Raw genomic sequence first — 25,759 nt, forward strand, 5'->3', positions numbered from 1 at the left:
AGCCATGAGTGGTCTGGGACCTGTGAGTCTGCAGGAGATGGCTTTGACTGCAGCAGGTTTCTGGATTTGACTTCCTTCATCCAGCCCCAGAGACAAGAGCTGCCCATAAAATGTTGAGTAGGGAAATTCCCACCCTAGTGATAGGTGGGACAGCTGATTGGTGTGACAAGTCGGGCCCCGTGCAGAACACCTGGTCTACCTGCAGCACAGACCTGCTCCTGAAGGGCCGCTCTAGCTGAAGGTGGCATTTGCTGCAGCTTACTTAAGCTTTTTATCCAGGTCTAGGCTTTGTACGGTGTGCTGTTTGAGGGGAGCTTCAGCCTGGGCTCAGCATATTTGAACCTATAGTACCTGGAGTAAAACAAGGTGGAAAGCTGTAATACTAACTAACAGGTTATTCAAAGCACAGAGGGGGATTTCTCCTCTCCCCTTCTACTGTTTTAGCATAGTTAAAGTGGAGGAGAGGTAAGTTGTGTGGGAAATAAAGCTTGCTTGTGGGAGGTGGGGGAAAGGGGAGCTAGCTGCTTGCTAGCGCTTGATTACCTTCAGTAGGCTGGCACATCTACTGAGCAGGGCAAGATGGAGGGGGTGGAAACAGCCTCCTTGTGCTGCCAAAAACAGATGCTGACAAGGAAGATGATAGGAAAAATACAGCAGCATCCCTTGTGGCTAGTTAAACAGTGTCTGGTAAGCCCAGGTTCAACAGCTGCAGTGTCTAGAGGCCTTGTTGGCAAGATGAGGAAGGTCTTAAAATGGTGCAGAGGTGTAGAAAACCCAGGAGGACAAGGTGGTTTCTGTGCCTGTAGCAATGAGCTGAGAAACAAATCTGATGCAGGAATAACTGTGACCCTTTGGAGGTGCCACCTGTCTTCTGATATTGAAGAACCCCCAAATATGTGGGCAGGAGAGGGAGGCTTCAGCCTCCTGCAGATAGTCTAGGAGTGATCACTTGAAGCCACTGGTTTAAGTTGCTCTTAGAATGTGTTTGGTCTCCCATGCTCCCTTAAGACTCCTTGACTTCACCCCTAGCAACTGGGAACTATTTGGCCCAAGAAAGAGGAGAGGGGGAAAAATATTAAGGAGACTTGACAGAGAAAGGTTGTCTAAGCCACAAAATCATCCACTTGGAGACTGCACATACTTCTTGAGATGTGAAAGAAACTACAGGCTTGTTGACAAGATGAGGTGGAACACCTTATTGCCATGCACTGAGACTATGAGTGGTATTTGGTAGCTGTTGCTGAGAGCCTTTCCTATACTTCAGATAAGTTCACAGAGCTTTGCTGTATGTTCTCCCTGGGTTTACAATGAACTTGTGACATATTTTGAAGCTGTAAGACTAGACAGGTGCATGATAAAACTGGAAATGCTTATCAAATGCTCTACTACAAAGTACAGCAAGACAGAACACTACTGTTGCCATAACAACTTGCAATACAACAGGACTCTTGCTAGGATCCCCCTGTTTTTAAGGAACTTATCCTGCCAGGAGCTGTAGAAAGCAGGCTGTAGCTGATTAGATTCTACAGTGACAGGGAACGTAAGCAAGGATGGATACTGATGTGCCCAATCATTGTGCATTTTTTTTTCGGGGTGTGTGTGTGCGCATGCTTGGTGCTTAGTGTCAGCATCTACCTCCTTTTACCAGGCATGGAGAAAACTAGCAACAGAACATGTACGCAGATCATGCTAGAATGAATCAGGTCAAAAAAATACGAAACTGCCTGGAAAACAAAAGGGAAGTACAATGCAGTATGAGGCTCTTTGGTGTTTGCTGAGGTGGTTGTGGATGTCTCTCAATTGACCTTAAAAATGGAACAAAGTAGTGCTAGTATTTCCAACTTCCTTACAGGGAGGTATTTTTAGAGGCACATCTGAGTGCCTGTGCACATGCTAACTCTCTAAGCTAAAAGTCTTTAAAAATAGTTTTAAAAATAGTCTAACGTAAGGCTTCCAACTCCATGTATAGCAGCCTGATTCTTCCAAAGGGGCTGGGAGAGAAAAAAAAGAAAAAAAAGAAATCAATACATTAATCCTCTTAGTGTCTGGAGTTCAGAGTAACCAAGGGATTCTTATTCTTTCCTCTGAGAAATGGCTGCATGAAATAACTTGTGTTCAAAATTCCTCCCTCTTTCTTCTACCCTCAACACCTTTCACCATAGGCAAGCTGCTTTTTATGCCTTTGTTTCTTTGTGTTGTCTCCATTCCACCCCCTGCGTGGCAGAAGACAGGAGGAATAGCCGTTCTATACAGGACGGTGATTTCTAAGCCACATGTGCTGTACTTCAGGAAACAGGAGAAATAGAAATAGTTTAATTTGCGTACAGTAAGTAGTCACATAAAGACACATTTGCAGGATTAAAATGAGGTATTAATAACAGTGAGCACTTAAGTAAGTTTATTACCAGAAGAATGTGTAATGCTAGTCCTTGAGATCCAGTATTAAACAGATGCGTTAGCTAGTTTCCTAGCTTCCAGCTCCTGCTTAGCCTTTTCTCTCATCTCTCTTTCTCGCTGAGTAAGAAGCGCTTGTTCTTGCTCCCACTCCTTTAGCTTCTGCTCATGTTTCGCAATGTCTTCCACTTCACATGCTGGCAGTTTTTCCTTGACAAGTTGGGTGGTCAGGGTTAACAGGCTTTCAGATTCAACCTTGCCAAGTGAATGCAGCTTAGAGTATAGCTCCTGTCATAAAAACGGATTTGGTTGGTAGGGAAAGAGAAGAAAAGAGAGAGCCAGTCAGTCACAAAATACTCGGCCACAAAATATTTCCTTATAACAATCTGTGGTTGTTTGAATCTGTTAGCTGGGTACATGGGCCAGATAACTATTTAATAAAGTGTTTTGACTGTGGTAATGGATACTTTTTTTTTTCTCATTTCTTCAAATGCTAGCCCTCACAATTAAGTTTTTTATTGAGCAATAAAACTGAAACAATCAAGTTTCATTTTATTTGCGCTCTGAAATTCTCTGTTTTTTCCAAGTTCAGTTACATGGCATAAACAAAAATCTTTTTCATTAGCTGACCATTCACCTACAACAAATATACTCTAAACACGTTGGGTTTTTGTGCATTAACTCAAAGCTGATGTAAAGATTTGCTCTGCCCTGCCTGCATTGGCATCCTTTTCAACAGATGCAAATCATTTAAATTGTCTCTTACTAATGGAATATTAAACAGATCCCATGAGCCCTTGCAGCTATAGTTAGCCACTACCACATTCCACTGGATTTTTTTTTCTCAACAAGTAATGTGATCTGAAGCTTGACTATGCATAGACTGTACAATAGAGCTGAAGCAATTAATATGTATTCAGAGATATTCTGTGCTGGATTTTACCATTGCAGCTAGGAGCAATGCTTGAGTGAGGAAAGTGTGGTATTTCTTTCTTAAGCTTCACTTATCTAGATCTTATGCAGCATAAAAATATTAACTCACTTAAGATGATGAATCATCCAGTGATACTATTTCTGACTTTCTGGAATCTTTAGCCAGATGCCTCACTAACAAACTGATGAATTGCCTTAAAAGTGCAGATATAGAGAGCCAGGGAGGAGGTTCCTGGGGGAGGAAGACAACATGGCACAGGCAGATTCTTTACCCTTTGCTCATTCATCAGATAGGAACACATTTTTCTGCTTGTTCCTCTAAATAAAATGTTTTCCTGAGCAGAGCACTTCTAGAACTTTATGAAGTAAGTAACCAACTAGGTGGCCTAAAAAAGGTACTCTCCATGCTTCTTTCATGGGACCTTTCAATAAAACCTACTGTCTAACATTGCAGAATGATGGAGAGAGGTTATAGAGATAATTCATTTCCAAATGAATTGGAACAAACAAAAAACGAAAACAAATGGCAATTCTGAGTCATATTCGCATCTAAACTTCCACCCCAGTTACCACTACAAACTTAGGTAGCGTGCCTGCAGCGTTCCTCTTACCCCAGCCCATTCTGATAATCTTGATCTGCAGACGCAGTAACCACTTCTTCCCTCAGCTCCTGCCTTGGTGCTCTGCTCTGCAGCACGCAGGAAACTCATGTCCCTTCCAAGGCCCCACCACTTCTCCCTGCCCCAGCCAAAACAACTGCAATGATTTTGGTGTGTATTGCCAGGTCCAAGAAAGTTTGAACTGGACAGACAGCAGATTAAAGAAGGCTCTAAAACAGCAGGCATGCAGGTCTGAGGGCCCTGGGTTTTTGGCTGTGCCAGCTTTTTGATTTCATGTATAAAGAAAGAAAACAAATGAGGAGGAAAAAAGAGAGGCTTTCAAACTACTGGACTAAAACTGAACTTCATAATACTTAGACATATTCGTCTGTATTTTGTCTGAGATGTCAGTGAGCATACAGCACGTCAGTGAGAATATGAAAAGACAGTGCAGTTTGCGTCCAGGAAAGGAATGTAATTCCTGGCAACTATCCTCATTATTCCAGATTAAATGTGCAGTTTAAATGTAACTGTCATATCATTCAGATTCTCCCTACTACCACTACTGAGGATGTGCTGAAAAAGGGATCTGCGTGCTGAACCTAAACAGTGTGAAATTGAACTAGAAGAAATACAATGGACTGGGAGCTAGCAGGACCTCTCTGATAGCCTCTTACAAGTACCTGTGAACTCCTGTAATCCTCCCTGCTCTTCTGCAACATATTAGTAAAACTAATTTAGGAAACTGACAAGCTGTACCTCCTGAAGGTACCAGAAAGGCACATTTTTAAAGGCTAAATTATTGGCTTTCGTAAGCAGACTCCAGGGCTTTGTATGGAGATGGTCAGAGAAGGCGCGTTGCTTTTAGAACTGGTGCTTGTGCGCAGCTTAGTTCTTGATTTGAACCCAGTATTTACCAAGATGAAATGCGTGCCCACTGATCATTGACACAGATGGAAGGAATTGCCTGACAAATGCTGAAAAGCGGGCCTAAGTATATGGTATCTGGAGACAGGTAATTACAACATGGATGACAATGTCAGACAGAGTTCAATTTACTGCTCCAGAGGTTTTATCTGAAAAGAGCCAAATGCCCTTAGGTCCTATTTGTTTTAGTGGAAAGGAAGGACATGCCGTCTCCCACACAACATCTTATTTGTTAGTTAAGTTGACGTGTTTCTTTTTTTGAGGTACTTCTACAAATGGCTGTTGTTTTGGTTGAAAATAAACATGAAATTCAAATATGTGTATAAAAGCCATGCATGACATGATGGGAAGCAAACAGGCACATGAAAATCCAGCAAGCTACACTGGGAGGAAAGACAGGGAGTGGAAAGGCAGCCTCTACACACTTGACTAAGCCACGTGTATACTGCAAAAAGCATGGAAGTAGTAATAATGCCCAAACACACAGTACAGGAGCATATATTTGATAGATTAATAGAACTAGCTCAGCCTGCAAAATACCACCACTGAAATCTGATTGTCTTCTCCTTGTCATCACAGAGAATGTGTGTGTGGAGAGGGCTGGGTAAAGAAAGAATATTTTGGAGTATTTTTGTTTACTCTATAGACCTTGTTTTTTCTACCTGAGTATACGCAGAGAAAGCAAATTAAAGACTTCCTGAGATGTGAGGGATCAGTAATACTCATATCCAGCTCTATAACTTTTGAAAGAGAAACATGTAAGCAGGAGACAGAAGCAGTTGAATTTGACCTTCAGGGGAAAACTGGGACAAGCTGGCTAATGCAAGGCTATACAAACTGCTCTTCAGCAACGAAAGTGCTATTTCTGTGTTAAGGTTACCCCATGTGAGGGGCAGAGAGTCTGTGCTGGGACAGTGGCTGTGAATGCCAACGTCATCAGGTTGCTTCAGGTTGCTGCCATCTTGCCTCAGAGCTAAGGGACTTCTAATGAACAGTCATCTCAGGCCTGTGAACTACTCCTGTGGGTGTTCTGGGGTACAGTTGGGAAGACTAGCTGCCCCAGCCTGATGGCCTTGAGAAGAGAGGAGTCTGAGACTAAGTTGTCTAGACTTAGCTGAAAGGACCCAAGAGCTCTTTTCTCATCTAGACAATTAAAAAATGTGGCTTGCTTGTACGTAATGTAACTTACTGCTGGACACCTAGACTTCACACAAGGCTTACGTCTTTCCTTATATTCAGACTCTTCTGTCAAGGTCTTAGAGCTAAGGCTGGAGACTGTGGTTTGTTGGCCCAGTGTCAAGGCACTCACTAACACACCAGGGAATGCCTGAACTGAGGTTAATTATGCAACTTACGGAAAGGTTGAGGTGATGGGAAAACACCCACACTCGGCACCAGTCTGTCCCAGTTTGGCATTTATGCCTTGTTTTGAGCACTCTGAATTATTTTCTTTGTAGGCTAGACAATGGGAGACTCAAAAATGTCTCACTCCTCCTTCAAAGGGTAGTTCTGTTTATCCACCTGACTGCAATTCATCCAGGCATCAATTATCACATGCTAAGCACCCACTGATTCCCAAAGACTTTAATTAAAAAGTTCCAAGTGTCTCTGAAACAAGTTTAATATCTAAAGGTTAGTGGTAAATAATTTATGTAAATAAAAATTGAAGAAGGAGAAAGTGTGCATTTGTAAGGTGAAACCATAGGATACTAGTCTTCTAACTTCTGATTTAGTCTTCTAAATTTCTTTAGAAGAACAGTTATCTGTATCCAGAACAATGTCCAAGATTGTAACAACAACAATAAAAGTAATATAAGAAAGTGTACTACTCCTGGAACTATAGGCCAGATTAATATTAACCTGGAGTATTTGATTTTTACACAGCACAAATCAGAGATGATCAAATAAACTGGGCTCATTATATAGCTATGCCTTAATGAACAACTGTTTGTATTGCACATTGTTAGCAGCAGTATGAAGACTTAAAGATAAAAGAACGGGGTTATAGCTTTATCTAATTCTCCAGACTGAAAGTATAGGATGCAACATTCTTAATGATAACATACATAAATGGACAATAAATTCAGGATGGTCTCATCCCCAGTACAGTTTATTTTAACGAGCAAAAGCCCATACAAGGTCAGATAATGGATCTAATGACACACCACTTTAGCAAACTGGATTTGGATTTATCAGTTTGATGTACGAAAAGTGAAGATAAAATCCCAGCAGACAGACAAAAGACAATTGGCCTTGAGCATTTATTTCTTTGAAGGCTGCTTCCTGTTTGAAGCAGTAAAAATGTAATGTGACATCAGCTTCAAAAATGCCAGATAGTGCTCCTGAAGCACTGAAGAGGTGTCAGTCCACTAGCATATTAAGAGAGTATATTTATTTACTGATATCTGCTATGGAGATCTACTACTACTTAGTAGTCATTAAATGAAAGAAAATCTCCTACCTTGAATCGATTGTAGTAATGAGGTATTTTAGACTGCTCAGTCTCTTCTGATTCTGCATACTGTGACTTCTGCTCTACCTTCTTGACTTCTTCAGATGGTTCTGGATCAGGTTTTGCCTCAAGGGCAGTCTGCAGAATGGTCTCCAGAATATCAATCTGAACAATCACATTTATCATTGTTAGTATAAAGTTTAGAAATACAATCTGAAAAATGCTGCTGTCACATTTAGAAATACCCTCACGAGTTAATGTGTATTTTGAGATGACTACTCTGTAAGATAAAAGAAAACCAAATTCTAAAAGGAAATAGGCTTATTATTGGAGGAATCAAGTGTTAGGTACTTACTTGGGTCAGACCAATGCCCTCTATCTCCTGTCAACAGTAAAACTCCCTGCCAACTCAGATGCGACTGCTATTTGCAGATGTCAGGCATTAGACAGACAATTCCTCTTGGCCCAATACCTGGCCATAAATACTAAGACTAAATGGTAGTCATGTTGATAATAGCATGATATACAATTACAGATATATCTAAATAAGAGGTCACTATGGAATGTTTAAAAAAAATAAAATTTGCAATAGATCATCACATTTACTCTTTGGTGAAAAGAAGCAGGGGAAACCATCTTTTTAGCAGTAACAAAATTCATTTCTGTGATTAGCTTGATAATTTAACAGGAAAAATTCAAATATAGGCATATATCACTTTGGTATAGGTATATTTTTAACTGCTGACAACCTTTGTCTCTTTATGTTGCTCTCATGTCAAGGTACTAAGAGAGCCACCCTCTATTATCTAATTGCAATTTTATCAAAAGAATGCGTTAGTTTCACGAAAAGACTTGGTACCTTATTTCAGTATGTATTATTGATACAGAAGATGGAATTGCTATATAGATGTTGCTGCTTTTTGGGGAATAACATGATCTTTATACCTGAGATTACTGAATGCAGTCTGCCTGCATTTTAAAGATCAGCCTTTACTAATGTGAAGAGCTGTTTATCCTTCTGTGAATCCTAATTCTGCATATTTATCAGCAGGATGAAATAACTGTATAACCCTTGAACTGATGACACTTTCCACAAGAGAAAGCAATCTTGATTCCTGTGGTTTCATTTTCCCAGCATAAATATGTAATGTTCAAAGAATAAAAACTAGGCTGATTCTAAATTACACATTCTTTATACTGAAATGTAATAGTATCATAAAATATCTTTAAACTATCAATAGTAAAATAGGATGAAATAAGCAACAAAATCATAAATGTGTGCTTGGAAATATACAGGCTCTCATTTGGAGAGTTTCTCAGAGACCTGCCCCCCACCCCAAGAAAGTATCACTTGTCTTACTTATTCATAGTTAAAAAAATATAGCAGAATACTAAATCAAAACTGCTATTATGTTGTTACAATAGTAATGGCACAGAGAAGAGAAACACCTTGCCAGTCAAAGATGGAGGCAAGCTTAAAGCCTGAAGAGAAAGCAGGTGACTGACAACGGTTGGCCAAATCACTTGAAAATGCCTACACCAAAACAGCACGATTAAGAAAGTTGCTCGGAAAACTTCTTTTAGATAATGGAATTTCTTCAAATCACATTTTGAAAAAAAGAAACAAGTCTGCAAAACAGGATAGTGTATTTTTTTCAAATGACTGCTGTTGTACAGGCATGCATGGTCTCAGTGGTTTATGTGTATCAAAGCCATGACATGGATTTGCAAGAATTGCATAGTGGTCTTTTTAGTCTCGCCCAAGAGACGCCCAGAATACTACAGGAAAAAGTAGTTTATGACGCATGAGATGATTGTTTCTACCCTCTCTGCTACTGACCTCAGTGGCAGCTGATTGACCCCAGTATTGACCTGGTCAGTGCCATTAGTCCTTCACTCTTGGGAATATTGTATTTTAATTGAAAATAATCATTAAAAAATCTGTACAGATTTTTAATAGTAAGATCTTAATGAGCATTTAGGTACAAAAGACCGGATGCTGCAAATCAATACACTGCAATTAGTTTATGCCAGAGAAGGATGTGGACCAACATATTTTACTCGTTTTCTTTTTTGCACTGGGAGTCACAAAAATGCTTTGGAATAAAGTCACTTTGTTAATACCAAGCCCTCTAGGCCCAGAGGGCCTGGCGAAGCTTCTAAGACCTGCACTGCTGTTTTAACTCTGCTACCTAAAATCCAGATCAGGCCAAAAATCTTTTAAGGGAAGTTTATGTAGTTTCTAACAGCTATTGCTTTTTGGATTCTGCTATTGGATTTGTATGGTTACACTTGCAGCAACAACCTTATTTCATAATTTCTTGAATGACAGATGAGAAAAAACCCTGTAGATTAGCTGCTCACTGAACAAATTAAAAACATGTCTGCAAAGAAAACATTGTGAGGTTTTACTATAGATCACTATTTCACTACATCAGTACAGACACAAGAGGAAGAAACTAGATTAGACCTGCTGTACCACAGAAAGACATAAACCAGTTTCAGCACTAGGATGTTTGCCTATAATCCAGAATAAACTGAGGGTTTTGTCTAGGGTTTGTTAGCAGAAATAACTCTCAAATGCATTAGGCAGAGTCTTTCAGGCTTGGAGTAAGGAAGAAAACCCCAAAACCACACTGCAAAATAGCTAACTTTGAGATGTCTTCAGGCTTTATTTTTTGCTAAAGACCTATACAAATAGTTAACAAATAGTGGCTGATAAGCTTTCTGTGGTCCTTGGGATGCTCAGTTGTGCTCCCCAGACTGTTTCATGTTTAAGACAATAGTACTTACTATAAAGAAGGAATGAGCTATGAGCTTTGAGCTATGCCCTGTGCTGGGGGAGGGTCCCAGGTGCTGCCTCCTTCCTTGCCCTCTCCAGGATTGCATAGAACTGCTTCTGAGTAGGGAATGCCAGGAGAACCTGCTGAGCAGTGCCCTGGCCTCTGTGTGTCAGGGGGAGGACATGAGGCTCACCATCATCATCCCTCCAGCAATAAGAAAAGCAAAGACCATAAACCTGGTAGTGATGCTAGCAAAGGAAAGGCTCCCTTTACCAGACAGACCTTCAGGAAAATGTACCAAGAGAAGGACAGCTTCAGTGCCGTTCACATGGGCCAGCCCATGTGATGGTGGTTTCTTAAGTTACTCTGCCTAAACTGGCTGCTTCCAGGCACAGCCTGAAGCCTAGAGTACTCCTAAGCATCACGTCCCTTAGTCAGTGTTGTCCTTGGAAACAGCCTAATCCATCCACCCTCCCCATCTGACAGCACCAGAACCCTTCTAGAAAGCACCCTGCACCACGTCTGGATCATCATCACTCAAGACATGACATCACCTCAAGGGCACACAATACATGCAAGTAGCCAGGAAAGACATGGGATGCAATATTTCGCCATTGCTGCTCAAAAGTATGTCTCTAAGGAAGCTCAAAACCTTGAGCGAGCAAGGTGTCTCCCCAACCCCTGATACACTGAGCTCTACTTTCTCTAGCCATTTCCTTGCTGAGACACAGTCAGGTGCCTAGACAAGAAGATGCTCTAATAGCTTGTGGCAATAGTGGACATTCACACCCAAGGAACTGCTGACAGACATCACTGCTGCCTTGATGACTGAGGCAGTGGTTCTGTTCTAAATGTAACTTCCTCTCCTACCCTCCTAAGACCTTCTGAAATATTGCTGGGCCTGGAAAGGCCTGGTATTGTATAATTAGCAAGGCAGGGAACCAAAGGGTCTCACTGGAGTTTGGCTTGTTGGCTGAAATTCCTTCCATTCAGTGGCTTATCATCCTCATACTTACAGCTTCTTTGCAGATTTTGCTGTCCCCCGACAATGAAGCTACATTCTCCATCACTTGCAAGGCTCTATTCAAGTATCCAGGTGTCCACATCAGTGGCATTAAATTGTATACAGCTCTTAGTCCTTTATTCAACTCCACTTTCCCTGTGATGAAACAATACTCAAACATTAGTATTTCAATAGTTGAGTCTTAAGGAAATCCCTACAGATTGGCTCTGTTCTTCTTCTTCTAATTTTTTTAATTGACCGCAAGTTTCTTGATATCTGAGGTAAAAACAATTTTTCTACAAAGCTACTCTGGCAGGACTGCTATTACCCAAGGAAGTATTAAACAATATTGTTTCCATATGGAGATATGAAGACAGATATTAGATCTTACTTCATATAAGTGCCGTTTTTGCCCAACTTCAAGACTATTACGTATTTGCTTCTGTCTGTATCCAAATGGAAAAGAAGAAATGTTCAGGTTTGCTGGTTGTCTGGCAGTTTTAACAGCAGCTCTGAGCATGATGCCTGAAGATCTCAGTTCTTTAGCCTTCAAGGAGGGGCTGTGCAACATGTGTGCATTAAATCTGAGGATCTAAACTCACTCGTACGGCCATTAGGGTCTTCTCACACAGGAATGTCACGGTCAGACTGTGTAAGACTTATAGCAAATACACTGGCTAATTGTACAACTTGGTGTTTGTATTTCTAGCTGCAGCCTCCTACGAGGAAATACAGGAGACCTGACAAACTGAAATTTTGGTTCTGAATTTAGGACATTCTGTGCACCAAGGTTTCCACTGACTTTTGCAGGACCTGTGATGCACAGCACCATTGACGATGTGGAGAGAGCAACACTAAAGAACATGAAACACCTGTTCTACATACAGAAGAAATGCGCATCACATTCCAGTTGCTAAGTACTAATCTATAATGACTGTCACTCTAAGTTCTTGATTTTGTTACTCTGGGTGTAACAAATAACACTATTTTCGTGTAGTTTAACAGAGTCACATATCGAAGTTCTCAATCTAATTTGTACTCTGCCTGTAATAATAGAAAAAACACGAAAACACACCTTATTCTTCTTTATACGGAAGAGAATAGTTTAGGGAAAGCAGGGTAGTAAGTGTGCAGACAAAACTTACAGACTATGGCTAAATTCAAATAGCTAAGGTGCTAGAGGCCAATCTGTGCCCGTATACATCTTTCACTCTTACAGAGGTCAGTTCCATTAGTGTTGGCAAGACTGTGAAATAGGTGACGTAACAGTAAATAGCTTTTGATCTACTGAATGTCAATGTCATGGAACAAGTACTATTGCTCACAGACAACAGTGAAGTGATTTCTGAAATCAGCTACTACTCAACCAATCTATATGACATAAAAAAACCATTCCAAACTGAATGCCAACTGGAGAGCAAAGCTCCTCTATCTGTATCTGTATCTCCACAGGATGACAAACAACAGATGTATGAAAAATTTGCTTTCAATATAGCTTTCATATTTATCCTCCTTTTTGACTGAATATGTGGTTTTGTCTTACAGTCATGATAAGTTAGAATCAGCATCCTTATTCTGCCACTACACATTGTAGTTTGAAGCTACGTTTTAAGAACATGCCCACTTTTTATCATCCTTAGTAACTTCTAGAATAAAATATAATGCAATAATGAAACAACTGCATAATGATTAATTCTGAATTAATTTCAAGTAATTAAAAATTTGCAGAGAAGAACAAAATCTCTCTGCACTGTACTCCTCTAAAGGTCAGAAGTGTTATCTGAATTCAAGAACTGCCTACCCCTTTTCCCCATTTCTCTCATCTTCAATTCTGGACGTATTCTTATCTAACTGTTCTTTAATACAGCTTATCATTAGCAATCTGGGCTCTATAACAGATGCAGAATAAAGGCACTGCTGTTCACAACAGAAACACTAGCATTGCAGTGAGCAGTAGATGTTCTAAAAATAGTGTTTTTCAAGCTGCAGTCTGTAAACTTTGGGGGTTTTAGGATTATTTTTGGAAGCTCACAAGCTGTAAAAAACAAACAAACAAAACCCTATTGCCCATAACCTTCAAACTGTTTTATGGGAGTCTATATTTTTGTTTTTAGAAAAAATTGTTAGTCTACAAACAAACTCTTTTCTGTATGAATGTCTTCCTTCTTTTAACTGCCAATCCAAACCTGCAGGGAGTCCTAAACAAGCTTGTGGAACAGTGTGATAAAGGGCACAGCTTTCAAATCAGTACTATCGTTCCAGCCTTACAAAAGAGATGCAGTTTTAACTCTGAAATTGTTCCTTCTGCTATTTCTGCCTTGTTTTCCCCTTAGTCTTTGCTATATTAAAATGAAGAAAAGATGCCAATTAATTCAGCCACTCAGGACAACAAAGGGAAAAGATGACTACAAGGGAGGTAAAACTTACCAAGGAATGCATAGCCATATAGCTGGGAGCTAAACCCCACAGTGCTTGTTTGCTTTAGACCAGTTAGCACCAGTGATGCACCAAGATTTCTCTCCTCTTCCCACTGTAAATAATGTAAACCAAGTAAGTTTTGCTTGACAAACATGAATTGGCAGCAATTGAAGACAGCACGCGTGGCTTTCATCGCATATTTTAATAATGAAGATTCATTAAACATGTCAACTGTTCAGAGTTACAATACCAGGCTACACTGAGGAACACATAGTCTGAGGAACACTATACTTACACTGAGGAATCATTCTTGTGAGTAGCTGAGAGTTTGCATGGAAGTCAATCCGTGCGATTCCGCTGGGATAAAGATTTACATTGATTTTACAGTGGTCAAACTCTGCCTCTGCGCTGCAAGTCTTACCAATTGCTTCAGGCTAACTCTACTGAAAACAAAATTACATGGCTTCTGTATGGGAGGAGCCCTTTCTTTTGAGTATGCAGTGATTATACGTATGCTCCACTATTCTTCACTAGAACAGGAAAATGCTGAAAGAAGAATATCTTTCTTTCCCACCTGCTAGGGGCTGCACTATGTCCAAAACCTGCACTGTGAATAGAATATACACAACTCACCAACACCACTTAGCAATGGACTAGTATTAAGAGTACAGCTGTCTTTCCAGCTTGAAAGAAATAGCAGCTGTCCAAGCCAGACTGCTAATAATGGCTGGAGAAGGGGACCCAACAAGTAAGTAGACTAAAACCATGAGAGTGGTGTGGATTTTATTTTGCTGTGGGATAGTATAGTAAATTTTCTAAGGCCACAGAAACACAGATTTCAAAACACAGGTTTCAAAAATTAAATGTCTCTTTTCAGCAAATGGAAGAGACTAGACAAATACCATTGCTAAGAAAATAGCAAAAAGAAAGATACAAACAGCAAGAGATTGGAAGAGGTCTGACTGTCTAACACTGGGGCTTTGCTGCAGAGTACTTCAGTGTCTTGGTTATTATGAACACCTGGAACACATATTCATGGTGAACGGAAAAATCCCTCTGAAAAATTCCCTGAGGTGCATTGACTCTTAAAAAGCATATAGCTTCAGGCTTCTGGATCAACACATTATTCAGAGATGTCTATTCAAGGTGTGGCATTTCTTGTCTCTTGAGTGCTACATGACATTGGCATATCATTGTCCAACACAAAATATCATCACCTGACAGCCAGGCAAGAAAATTACCTGACCCCAAAAAAGGATGCAAGGGTGTAGGACTGTTTCCTGATGAATCACTTATACGAAAATTAAACACAGCTGGAAAAAAACAGTGCTTTATAGGTCCAGGCCCTTCTTGGAGCCAGCCTATTTGGCTTCAAGAGATAGAGGAATTGCAAAGACTTAACCTTCACACCTTTTCAGTGGAAGGTGTAATCACACTGATTCCTTGCAGCAGCCAAGGAGAAAACTTCCTTGAGAGAACCAAAACCAGTCAAGCTTTCTGCTATGCTCACAGCAGTAGAAAAATGGAAGCCTTCTATAACCAGTGCCACGCACAATTTTTTATTTTAACTCCTGTTGAATTCAGGTATGCGAGGACTGACACAGTCCCAAAGTTTAGCTCTACAAGTTAAAATACATGTTATCAATCTCCTGGATTGATCAAATCCTATACCACGATCAAAGGCCTGTCTTCAATAGGACACTGACTACTTATCCGGAACATTGGGAAAAGTGAATGGGGGTGGGGTTGTTTTCAGAGGCAGCTGAACAGATCTTCTAACTCTTTCCTTAATCAACCATGAAACATATCGGTACTGAGTGCTATGAGGTATTGAATAGCAATCTGTGTGGGGAATACACACAAAAATATGGCACAGAATGAGGTTAATTCAAAATACATATTAAACAGACCACAACGGTATGCATATGCTCATCTTTCAAACCTATCATGTGTCTATGCCATCCTTTCCTTCATACTCAGCTTCACAAAATGATGCACACACTGATAAGCGCTGGTCTTCACAGCGAGGATGCACAAACACAATGGGCAAATGAGGTTTTGCTCCCTCTACTTGCTATATACAAGTGATCATGCATACTAAACCTACGGAAAATGGAGGAGAGAAGAGAGAACAACGGAAACGAATACCTGTTTTCTACAGTGAAATGTGAAATTAAACCCAATTGATTAAAACCTTCTGGCACTTGTTCTATGCATTTTGGAATATGCTTTATGAATCACAAATAGAGACCTCAAGTGTTTTTCTTACAGATGACAACATGCTTTTGAAGGCTTGTGCCAAACTACCTCAGAAGTACCTGCCTGAAGAGATGGACAGGACAGAACCCTTTGTTGATTCCTAACTGAGCTCCCTCCGTAAAGGTAGGATAACACCATTTCCAAGCATCTGAACTGTCAGGCTGGCCTTAAGCAACAGAGATGTAACAGAAACAATACTCTCAAAACCAAATGAGGTAGTAAAAATCCTACTGAAAATGCTTTACAATGCTGCAGCATCTCCATTACCAAGATCTAATGGTAAGCAATGTTTGCCTTCTCAATACAGTGTCCCATACAATAGGCAACACTGTTCTGCAGGTTTTCCTCACAACATACATATTAACTAATGGAGTCTTGTCTGAATTTTTGTAGTCTCATTTCATAACCTTCCAATGAGCAGACCAGATTTCCTCAAATTCCTGACAGGCTTTTCTTTTCAGAGAAAGGAGCAACTAAAAGGGAAAACAAGTTATTTGCTGACTTTTGTATTTTGTTGTTGCTTGTTCTTTCTTCTACAGCTGTAAAACAGAAAACCCTTTTCTGGGTTTTCTAGGTAAACTTAATGGAAATATAATCTATCCAACACTGAACGCCCAGCTGACTATACCATGAAGCTTAGAATCAGAGGCTCTCAGTATCATTTTGAGTGTGATCAGCTTACCGTATGCTCAGACTTGGTTGCCAAGTATTGGTATAAGACATAGAGAGAAAGAAGCTGTGTTGAGAATTCATCAAAACTTTCTTGCAACATGATCTCTGTTACTATTGACATAGCATCTACGGAAGAAATAAACACATAATCAGCAAGTGCACACTTACACAGCTCCTTCCTTTCGCACCCACTGATGCTCACCAATGCTTTACTGTTACAGCATGTCTTGAAGTAGTTAGGGAGAAAATTAAAGATTTCTTATGACTTGTAGTAGAGAATTAGTCTTACCCATTCTGGTTAATCTAACACACAGTTGGAAAGGAAGAATGAGTTGAATAACATCAGACTATAGCAAAGGAGCTTTCTAAACTCATCTTAGCTTAACAGTCTGACTTCAGTTGTCTTTTCTTTGGTCAGCCCTTCAGTCATTAATATTTGAAAAAAAATTCATCTAAAAATGACTTGTTTTCTGTTTAGATTAGAAACAAGAGAAGACTGGTGACAGGAGAGTATAAGAGAGCAGAAATGTTGTCACACATCACCAACAGGCCCTCACTGTATTCAGCAAACAGTATTTTTGAGGAGCTCCACAGGGAGTTCCACTGATGCTGTCAGGAAGGACTGCATGTTAAACGAAAGGCCTTGAGCCCGTCAAAGAAAAGAAATATGGATCGAGTGAGGAGGAATTCACAGACATGGGTGGCCCACAAATTAAAATAAGTATATGCTTTAATTTGCGTTTTAGCATAAACATCATGACAAAAGGTACAGACAAGTGATTTTGCTGTTCTGCTTTCCCATTTAGCTGTTTGTTTTGCAAGATGTTTATGCCAAGAAAAGTTCACTGCAAGTCTACAGTACCAGAAAACCTGCAGTGAAGTGAAAACCTTAAATATTTATCAGCAAACATGATCTGATCATTCATCTGGACCCTTAAACAGTCAATAGCGAAAGACAGGCATTTCAACATGGCAATTCAGCGCAGCTGGTTCTCACCAGTGATGAAGTCTACACAAACAGCTTAGTTCAGGTGCGTAGCTATTTGAATGGCTAAAGGTAGATGAGATGAAGCCTGCAGTGTACATCTCAATTCTTATAACACTCTAACTCTCCCTAATAACTCCTGAGATGCTGTTACAAGATAGTTTAGAATTGGTATTAAATTAATCACAGTAGAAACTCTGAACTGCAAGTGTTTCAAAATTATTCATTGGATAAGATTCCAATAGAAAGAAGACATAATCATGCAGAAAAGCAGTTGAAGGAAGGAAGGAAAGAAGGAGAAGGTTTGTCTTTAAGGTGGTTTCAGAGAAAATAGAACTAAAAGTTTTGAATTCAGTGAAAGGCCCTGCATATTTCAGCGCACAAAACTGATGATGCGCAAGTGATATATACCTTCTTACCTTCATATTTCTTCTGCTTTATAAAACAATCCAACAAAATATTGAATGTAAAATTATCTGGGAAAATTCCATATTGAACCTGAAGAGAAGAAGAAAAATATCAGTCTGAAAATCTCCTGTTCAAATCTTCCCAAGCATAAATCAGTACATATCAGAAGGATCAGAACCGTAGTATTACACACTGGTGCAATGTGACTGTTAGCTAGCAATTTAAGGAGCTTATAAACACTACTCCCATGGCATGGGCCTTCTACCCTTTCATGTACTGGGTTGGTGTTTTACCTTAGCCTTTGGGAGGGAGACTGCTTTTCCATTTTTTTATGTCACTCCTGTATCTAGCATGTTTTGGATACTAGCATTGTTTAAAGGCAAAACGCCTCCCAGGAAAGAAGAGGAAATAAAAGTTCTGGAAAGTTTCAGCTGAAGCTCACATCCAACTTTAATTTTGATTTTGACAAAAAAAATCTGAAGTTGAAAACATGGTCTACAAACCTGGCTACAACCGGAATTCCAGGTCAGCTGCACTTGTCTAAAAAAGATGGTCAAATATAGTCCTGACTTTTCTCTGAAAAAGCTTACCTTGTTTTTTAACGTGTACAGGGCTTTGTCTTCTGCATTGTATTTTAAGCACTGTCTGATCCAGCTGTGGATAATCCAATCTCTCAAATACCAGCAATTTGGACTATGCCGAAACCTAAAGGATGACAAATGGTCCAGGTGACAGTATAACTCTTTAGCAGCAGAGATACAAAATCTATAATTAACAGACTGTGGGTTTTAGAACCCAGCAGTGTTCCATGATCTCAAATATAAATGTCTCTACTTCTTAACACGACACTCTGTAGTCAATCATTGTCTGCACTCCAAAGGGATCTAGCTAGCCACTTCAGCAGGAGAAACAAAACTTGGATGCATTTTAGCAGAGTGTGCATGAAGGGAGAATCTGAACTTTTAACAATGTGTTATATTTTAAACCTCTTACTTTCCAGAGAGCTGACTGCTTTTCCCCTAAGATGAGTTCCTGAAAATAATGGCTTGGCATATTTACGATGAATAACTAAGACTGCTATAAACACTGTAGCAGTTTTAAACTATTTCCTTCTGACTGTGTAACTTTGTATTTTTGCTGGTCACTTTAAAGCACAATGTTGCTCCATAACTGACAACATAAGGAAGAATCAGAATAATCAGGATAATATAGCTCAGTTTGTGCCTTCAGAGGTTGTGTAATCTGGTGTCTCCCAGCCTCTGTAACTCATGTCACACTTTGACCACTTAAGAATTCATTGCATTACAGCATAGCCCATCCCTGGTCTGCTGCATGTTTCCTTTGCTTTTAGAAATGCTTCATCAGTGAAGTATACCTCACACACAGGGAAACTCTGCTGGAGATCCTTCCTCTGCCCTCATTCATCAGCTGCTCTAGCGTTGTTTACACTTTGCTATGTATTTAGAGAAGAACTGACTGAAAGCATATGGGTTTTTTTTTTTGTTGGCAATGATTCAAAAACCAATTAAAGGTCCTGTGGTAGGAGCTGCTGACTTGATTCTGGGCTGAATTTCACACCTAAGTGTCAAGAGATGCATGCAACCTTTCTCAATTCAAATTGCATGCATGAAGAATGGGCTCAGTCCCCAAACAGAAGCGACTGCCACTTCCTGTAGAAAATGCTGATGACTGAGCTGGGCTCATGTGCAGATGCTTGCAGCCTCGAGCCAAGCTGCAGCACCATTTAAAAGCACGGTTGGCTCTTCCATCTGAATGAGCATGCTTTCCAGAACATTTATCAGATTAATGTGGCCACCAACTCTCTTTTTTCCCCCCCAGTGAATTCCTGCATACTATATCCCATGGCTAAGAGCTATGTAGATCGCCAAGCCTGGAAAAATATCCCAGTCCTCAGAGTCTTCAGAGTCCTGAAGACTTCAGTACCGAGCGCAGAGCTAAACAATCACACAAAGACTAAATATGCTCTTTCTTAATTAGCACATGAAATCTCTCCATTAAATTAGAATTTAACAGAAAAAAGAAAATCATGCTTTGAATATTAAATTACAAACATCCATTTTGTTGCTCTAATTGCTTTCCATTTTCTTCCCTCTGGAATTCAAATATTGGGAACAGTAAGAATGAATATTTGCTTTTGTTAAAGTCTGTTTCAATAATGCTTACAGGAAGCATCACTTATAGGCATTTGGGTTTAATCATATTTTGGTGAAACAATTATCTAATTGCTACAGCCTGTTTCACCAGCAATTTAAGACAGGTCAGAGTGCAACATCAGCACCCACTAATAAAGCTGCACCAGCATCTTTTAAAGTTGCCCATTTAATGGTTGCTATTTTTTTCAAAATGCAGACTACATTTTGCCTTATAAAAACATGACACTCAAATACTCTCAGATGCTTAGCCCTCTCCATTGGTACACTTAGTCTTGGGCATCCTTCCTACAACTTTGTTACTCAGAAAGTAAGCAGACCTTAAAAAACCTAAAGGTTTTAATGGCTTTGAATATTCACCTTTAAGCAAAGTTGTATATATTCTCTTGAGTACACCACAGGACAAGAAAGCACTCCTATATCTCCTGCACCTTGGGAATACTACAACCTACTGTAATGGTGAAATGCTTTTAAGTTCAGAAGTTAAATTGCAATTGGTCAGTAAAAGGTCTAATCGGGGATGTGATATGGTCTAGAAACAGGGTAAATGACCTTAAATCTGAACAAGTTTCTGGATCAATATGCACAAAACTCAGACACGTGACAAAGACACTTTAAACAATCTTGCACATGAACTTTGAAGTCCTGGGATGGATTTTTGTGTATGTATAGACAATCACAGTATCTATTAGATATAACATAATTACTGTATGTTACTATTAAGATCCTTACTCTTGGATTAGCTCGCCACCATGCTGGGTGCTATACAAACAAAAAAGCAAAACAGCTTCTCAGCTGAAGATTTTCTAGTTAATTTTACAAAATAAATAAATAATTAATTGTGAAACAGTTGCATGGGAATGAAGAGAGGGGACCGGTGCCAAAATTACTCTGTCTCTATGTCAACAAGAGTGCAATACATGTGCATGTATACACTCCTCCAGCACTACACACTTCTACTAATCCATGATGTGATAGAAGGAGAACTGGAAGGAAAGGGAAAACAGGCATGCTGCATTCTTTAATCATTTCTGATCTGTATAACGCTGGGATGAGCACTGTCTCTGTTCTACCATTTGAGAACACAAGCCATTAGAGTATCTTTTATACAGCTAACCTAGACAAACCAATATTTTAGTTTAGTTTAGACAAACTAGATATTTTTATTTGAAATGGAATCAGGGAAGGAGAGATTGCTGGTCATTTTGACAAGCATTAACATCTTCCTCCTCCGCTTTCTCCATGAAACACGTAACAGGATATAATTAAGCAAGGCAATATGTTCAGGGACAGATGAAAAGACAGAAGGAAGCTACAACTACAAAAAGCAGAGGACTGAGAATTAATTAAATAAAGGAAGCCTCTAGCAATTGCTGTGTGTTTAATGGAAAGACCAGGAGGTTATCTTGCAGATGTCTGCTGCTGAAACTCATTTTTTTGAGATCTAACAAAAACCTGAGAAACATGAGATTCTTGTAATGCATTCAGAAAAGACAAGCAGAAGCATCCTTAACAGTATTAGGGGAACTGACTGTTGGTACACTTTAATGTTAATGGCTAAGGAATCAATATGGTGATCTTCCTAGTCACTGAACTAAGAACATCCATTCCTACGGGAATCAGGAGAGGAGTATCTTTACGAGAAGGCGTTACTGAAATATCAAGGTTATTGTGAATCTAACAGTATACTGTCCAATGATACTAGAATTCCCCTTATTTTGGAAAACTGTTCAAATGATCCAGTCCAGATATGAGATTTTCATTAAACCATTGTCTCACAGTTGCAAAATGAGTATAACTGCATCCTGGGAGAGGGCAGTGTGTACTGACTCAGCACAACGCAGTGACAGCACTTTTAGCCAGGCAACTACACATCCTCTCTTGCTCACAAACTGGCCAACATCTCAGGCTACGAATACAGTTCTAGTTTACTAATTCCTCAGAAGGCCCCACTGCTGATTATTTACAGCAGTGCTGAAGTACTCAAGTTTTGTTATAGAAACTGAACAATCGTGAAGTTTATCAGATGCAGAGAAAGCTTAAAGGATGTTATTATCTTATCAAGCATGATTTCTGCTGTTGCTCTCCCACACTGCAGAAAAGCTGGGTTGCTTCTCTTTATTTATTTATATATTTAAATGGCCTTTCAAATTTGTTTGGTGCCATCAAGTGGTGATACATTCTAGTGCTGCTTTCACATACTTTTTTTTTCTCGAGGTAAATAATACAGCAACCCTGAGAGCAAACAGATGCATGAAGATGCAGCACTGTCTTTTCCCCAGGTCTGGCGGCACAGGGGCTTCCACCGTTTTGGGGACAGTGACAAATGAGGAAGACAGTGAAGGAAAGTCCGCTGGGTTACAGAACAGTAGCTGATGCGAAGAAATATACTACTGGGAACAGCTCTGCTGTATGGAGGGAAAGCCAGCTCAGCAAATCTGTTCTAATTCCTTGCTAAGCTGATCAGAAGCTCTCATTTTGTACTCCACCTTTCTTAGGGGTGGACTGAAGCCCTGGTACTGCAGAGGTTCTCATTGTGCAGTACACTTTATTTTTCTTTTTCCCTATTTGTGAAATAGGAAAAAAAGTATCCCTGTGCTTTCTCTCTCTCCTGTCTTACCTAATGAGTAAGTATTTTGTTATGATCTACACGTACATGGGACTGCATGATCTCTTATGGATTTTTTTTTCAAGATTTTTTGGGGCTTTTTTTTTCAAGACCTCCTAAATTTCATCAGCACTTTGTTTCATTAACTTTGCATTTCCATACATAAAACTTCAACCATAATGCTCTGTTCATACGTCTTAAGAATTCCTGTCTCCTTCTATTTCCGAGGAAATGGAAAAACTGACAACAGAACAGCGCTGAGAACCCCCGTTCCTTCATTATTTCTAATATGGACCATTCAGATGCATTATTTTGCTTTCTTCATAAGAATTAAATCTGAAAAGGTTTCATACACTGCTAGGCACTTGTAGGATCTAATCCAGAGAAGAAAGACAACCTACCTAGTGGTAGCCATAGCCACAGTAATACACTTCTTCCACTTACGCTTCAAATCTTATTTCTCTTAGAACTAGGAAGAAATACGGGTCTGAATGCTCATTTGTTTTAATCAGGAAAAAAAACTATCAGATTTCTCATCTACTTCAAATTCCTAAAAGTCTTGAAGCAAAATGTAAAGAGAATGTAAATGTAAAATGAGTAAACGCTGTCCTAAGAAATGCCAGGAAGAAGCAATCTTGATGGAATGATTCCAAAAGCCACTGCACATTCTGCACACAAATCATATAGGGCTGCAAAGCTCCTTGGCAATGCCATGTTTTTTTCTTCCCAGGCACATTTTTTAAGCTACAGTGCATAATGATCAAATAGATTCCAGACAGGCTTAGCTTGGAAACTGGAAGGCTAAGGAAAACATCACCCCAAAGTCTCCCTTTGTTTGTCATTTCAAGCCACAGGCCTTGGGAGAAATCCTCTGCATTTTAAATGGACCCGGAGGCATTGCTCATGTGTCAGCGTCAAAGACAACAGCCCTGAAAAAAATCTTTGTTGTTTGAAATTTCCTTTTAAGCATGAAAGAAACTTTTATTTTTCCACCTCGTCTTTGCCTACATCCGTGCCCATGCCTTTATTTGTATGCACCCTTTTAAAAATTTCACCTCTAATCATGTCCTATAGGAAATATGCACTAACTGCCTACACTTGAGCAAAAACACTTTCCTTTTGAAATAGAAATAATAAAATAGCATTTGTAGTGTAAGAAATCAATTATCAAAAGCAGCAACAGAACAGGTTTAAAAAATTCAACGAATTAACTACAGTGGAGGACAGTATAATGCTATGAGGCTGAACTCTTGCACTCTAGCACAAGAAGAGAAGCAGCTTTACTATTTCCTGAAGATATCCCATGTTCGTCCCTTCTTCTGTTTTAATTTTTACTTTCCTGAATTTTGAGTTTAAATTTGCTTAGCTTGCTTAGATTGCTTCAACTTTAAAGTTATTCTTCTAAATGAGGCTCACTCCATCTCCATAGGAACGCATGGTTCTTGCATAGCAACTTCTGCTCAGGAGTTTCACAGAGTTCTAACAGTAATAAATGTGGCCTCAAAATAGGCCTAAGCAATCTGATTTTGGATACGGGAAACTACAACACAGAAGCACAGTCAAACATCAAGCCTGAAGAAGAAACTTAAAGAATGCCTTCCTCACCACTTATACCACATTCATTTCTGCCCAGTCCAATGTTACTGTTTTACTTGGGCTTTAGCCCTTATGCTTGGTAGAAGCGACAGGCAGACTTGAGGGAGAAGGTATTTTGGGGAGAAGTACCTCCTATGTGGTCATTTAGGAAGAAGGGAGCCACACTGACAGTCTCGGGGTATCACCCTGGTAATCACCCTCTCCTAACAACAGAAGGGACAGAATTTACCATTTAATAGACTCAAAGTAGCTATTGCATTGCTCAGAACCACCGTGCTGCAGAAAGCTCAGCTTTACCAAGTTTCTGCCTAATAATGTCTATCTCAGAAGGCAACCAACCTATATGGCTGTTAGGATCCAGTTTATTCTCTACTGACCTTCCTACTTTATTTTACGGTCAGTTATTAGAGTTGACTAACAAATGACCGATGAGCTGAATTTCTGACACAACAAGCATTTATGCCTGTTGTTGTCAACCCCCAGCATTATGTCACTTCAAATAATCATCTTTCTTTTGATGGATTTAAGGCACCCTTGTAAGTAAAACACAAAGAATAATCTAATTATGTTAAAAGGGAAAAACAGAATTATCAAATAGTTTTAAAACACTAGACATTATATACATTATAAATTTCATAAAAAATGTATGAATGGAGAGGCAGTATACAGCAGCTCAAAAGAAATGCTTCACTTTTACATAAATAGAAAAAATACCACAAAAGAAACAGTAATGGTAGCAGATTCTAGAGCCTGCAGCAAAATCTAAAACTGTATTAGGATTCTGGGCTCTGAAAATACCCAAACTATTTATCTGTCCTTCTATTTACTAGCAGTGAACACAACAGAACTGGAGAGGCAGCTCTTCCAGTCTTCTGCCATTAGGTTACAACTGGCAGCCTTGAACCCCTTTAGAATCATTTGCAACGGGCAGAGAGGAGTAAATTTTCAGAATATATTATCAATCTAAGTATCTTACAGGCTTGCCTTGATTTTACTCCAACCTTTACACTAATTATATCATAACCAGAGCGGAAAAGAGAAAGCCAGACCCCAGGCTCAAACAACATACTTCTTCCCAGGACTCTCAGTCCCTGGGAAAACTCTTTGAGGCTGTTAAATTCATTTGCTAAAAAAAATCTTCTAATGGTCACATTGATTCAAAATACTTCAGAACCATGCACTTCCCAACAGGACACCAAAGGAAGTTCACTTCTCAAAAGAATGTTCCCAGCATGAGTCAGGTCTTCAATATCCATTTGGTGAACATGCTGTGTGTGTCTTTCACAACTCAGTATAACAGGACCTTAGCCACAGGCCTTGTCTAGCTAGAAATTAAAGGTGCTAACATTTAAAATTCTGATATCCACACGGTCCTTGTTTTAAGCATAACATTTAAACTAGTCAGGTTAAAGGGAAGGTTGTCAGCTCACTGAAGCCAAAACTGGTCATTTGGGGATCCACAGGGGACTGGGGGAGAAAAGAGGATTCTGACAGTTTAAATATTGCTACTGAGAAAAGGTGGTGGTCCCTGGTTTAGGTTCATATAGAAAA

At 39.6% G+C, this 25,759-nt stretch overlaps 1 protein-coding gene across 1 annotated transcript in view; it reads right to left on the minus strand.

Annotated features, from left to right (window-relative positions):
* Positions 1–2,284: 2,284 nt before the first annotated feature.
* Positions 2,285–25,759, minus strand: part of MRPS27 (mitochondrial ribosomal protein S27) — a 47,446-nt gene continuing 23,971 nt past the window's right edge. The window contains exons 5-11 of the mRNA XM_062600216.1: positions 18,424–18,538; positions 17,845–17,923; positions 16,451–16,566; positions 13,519–13,621; positions 11,105–11,247; positions 7,315–7,470; positions 2,285–2,682 (exon numbers count right to left, since the gene is read on the minus strand). Coding sequence (XP_062456200.1) covers positions 2,443–2,682; positions 7,315–7,470; positions 11,105–11,247; positions 13,519–13,621; positions 16,451–16,566; positions 17,845–17,923; positions 18,424–18,538 — 952 coding nt within the window. The 3' untranslated portion in view covers positions 2,285–2,442. The remainder of the gene's footprint in view (positions 2,683–7,314; positions 7,471–11,104; positions 11,248–13,518; positions 13,622–16,450; positions 16,567–17,844; positions 17,924–18,423; positions 18,539–25,759) is intronic.

Source organism: Rhea pennata, chromosome Z, assembly GCF_028389875.1.
Source record: "Rhea pennata isolate bPtePen1 chromosome Z, bPtePen1.pri, whole genome shotgun sequence".
In the NCBI taxonomy this organism is placed as follows: domain Eukaryota; kingdom Metazoa; phylum Chordata; class Aves; order Rheiformes; family Rheidae; genus Rhea; species Rhea pennata.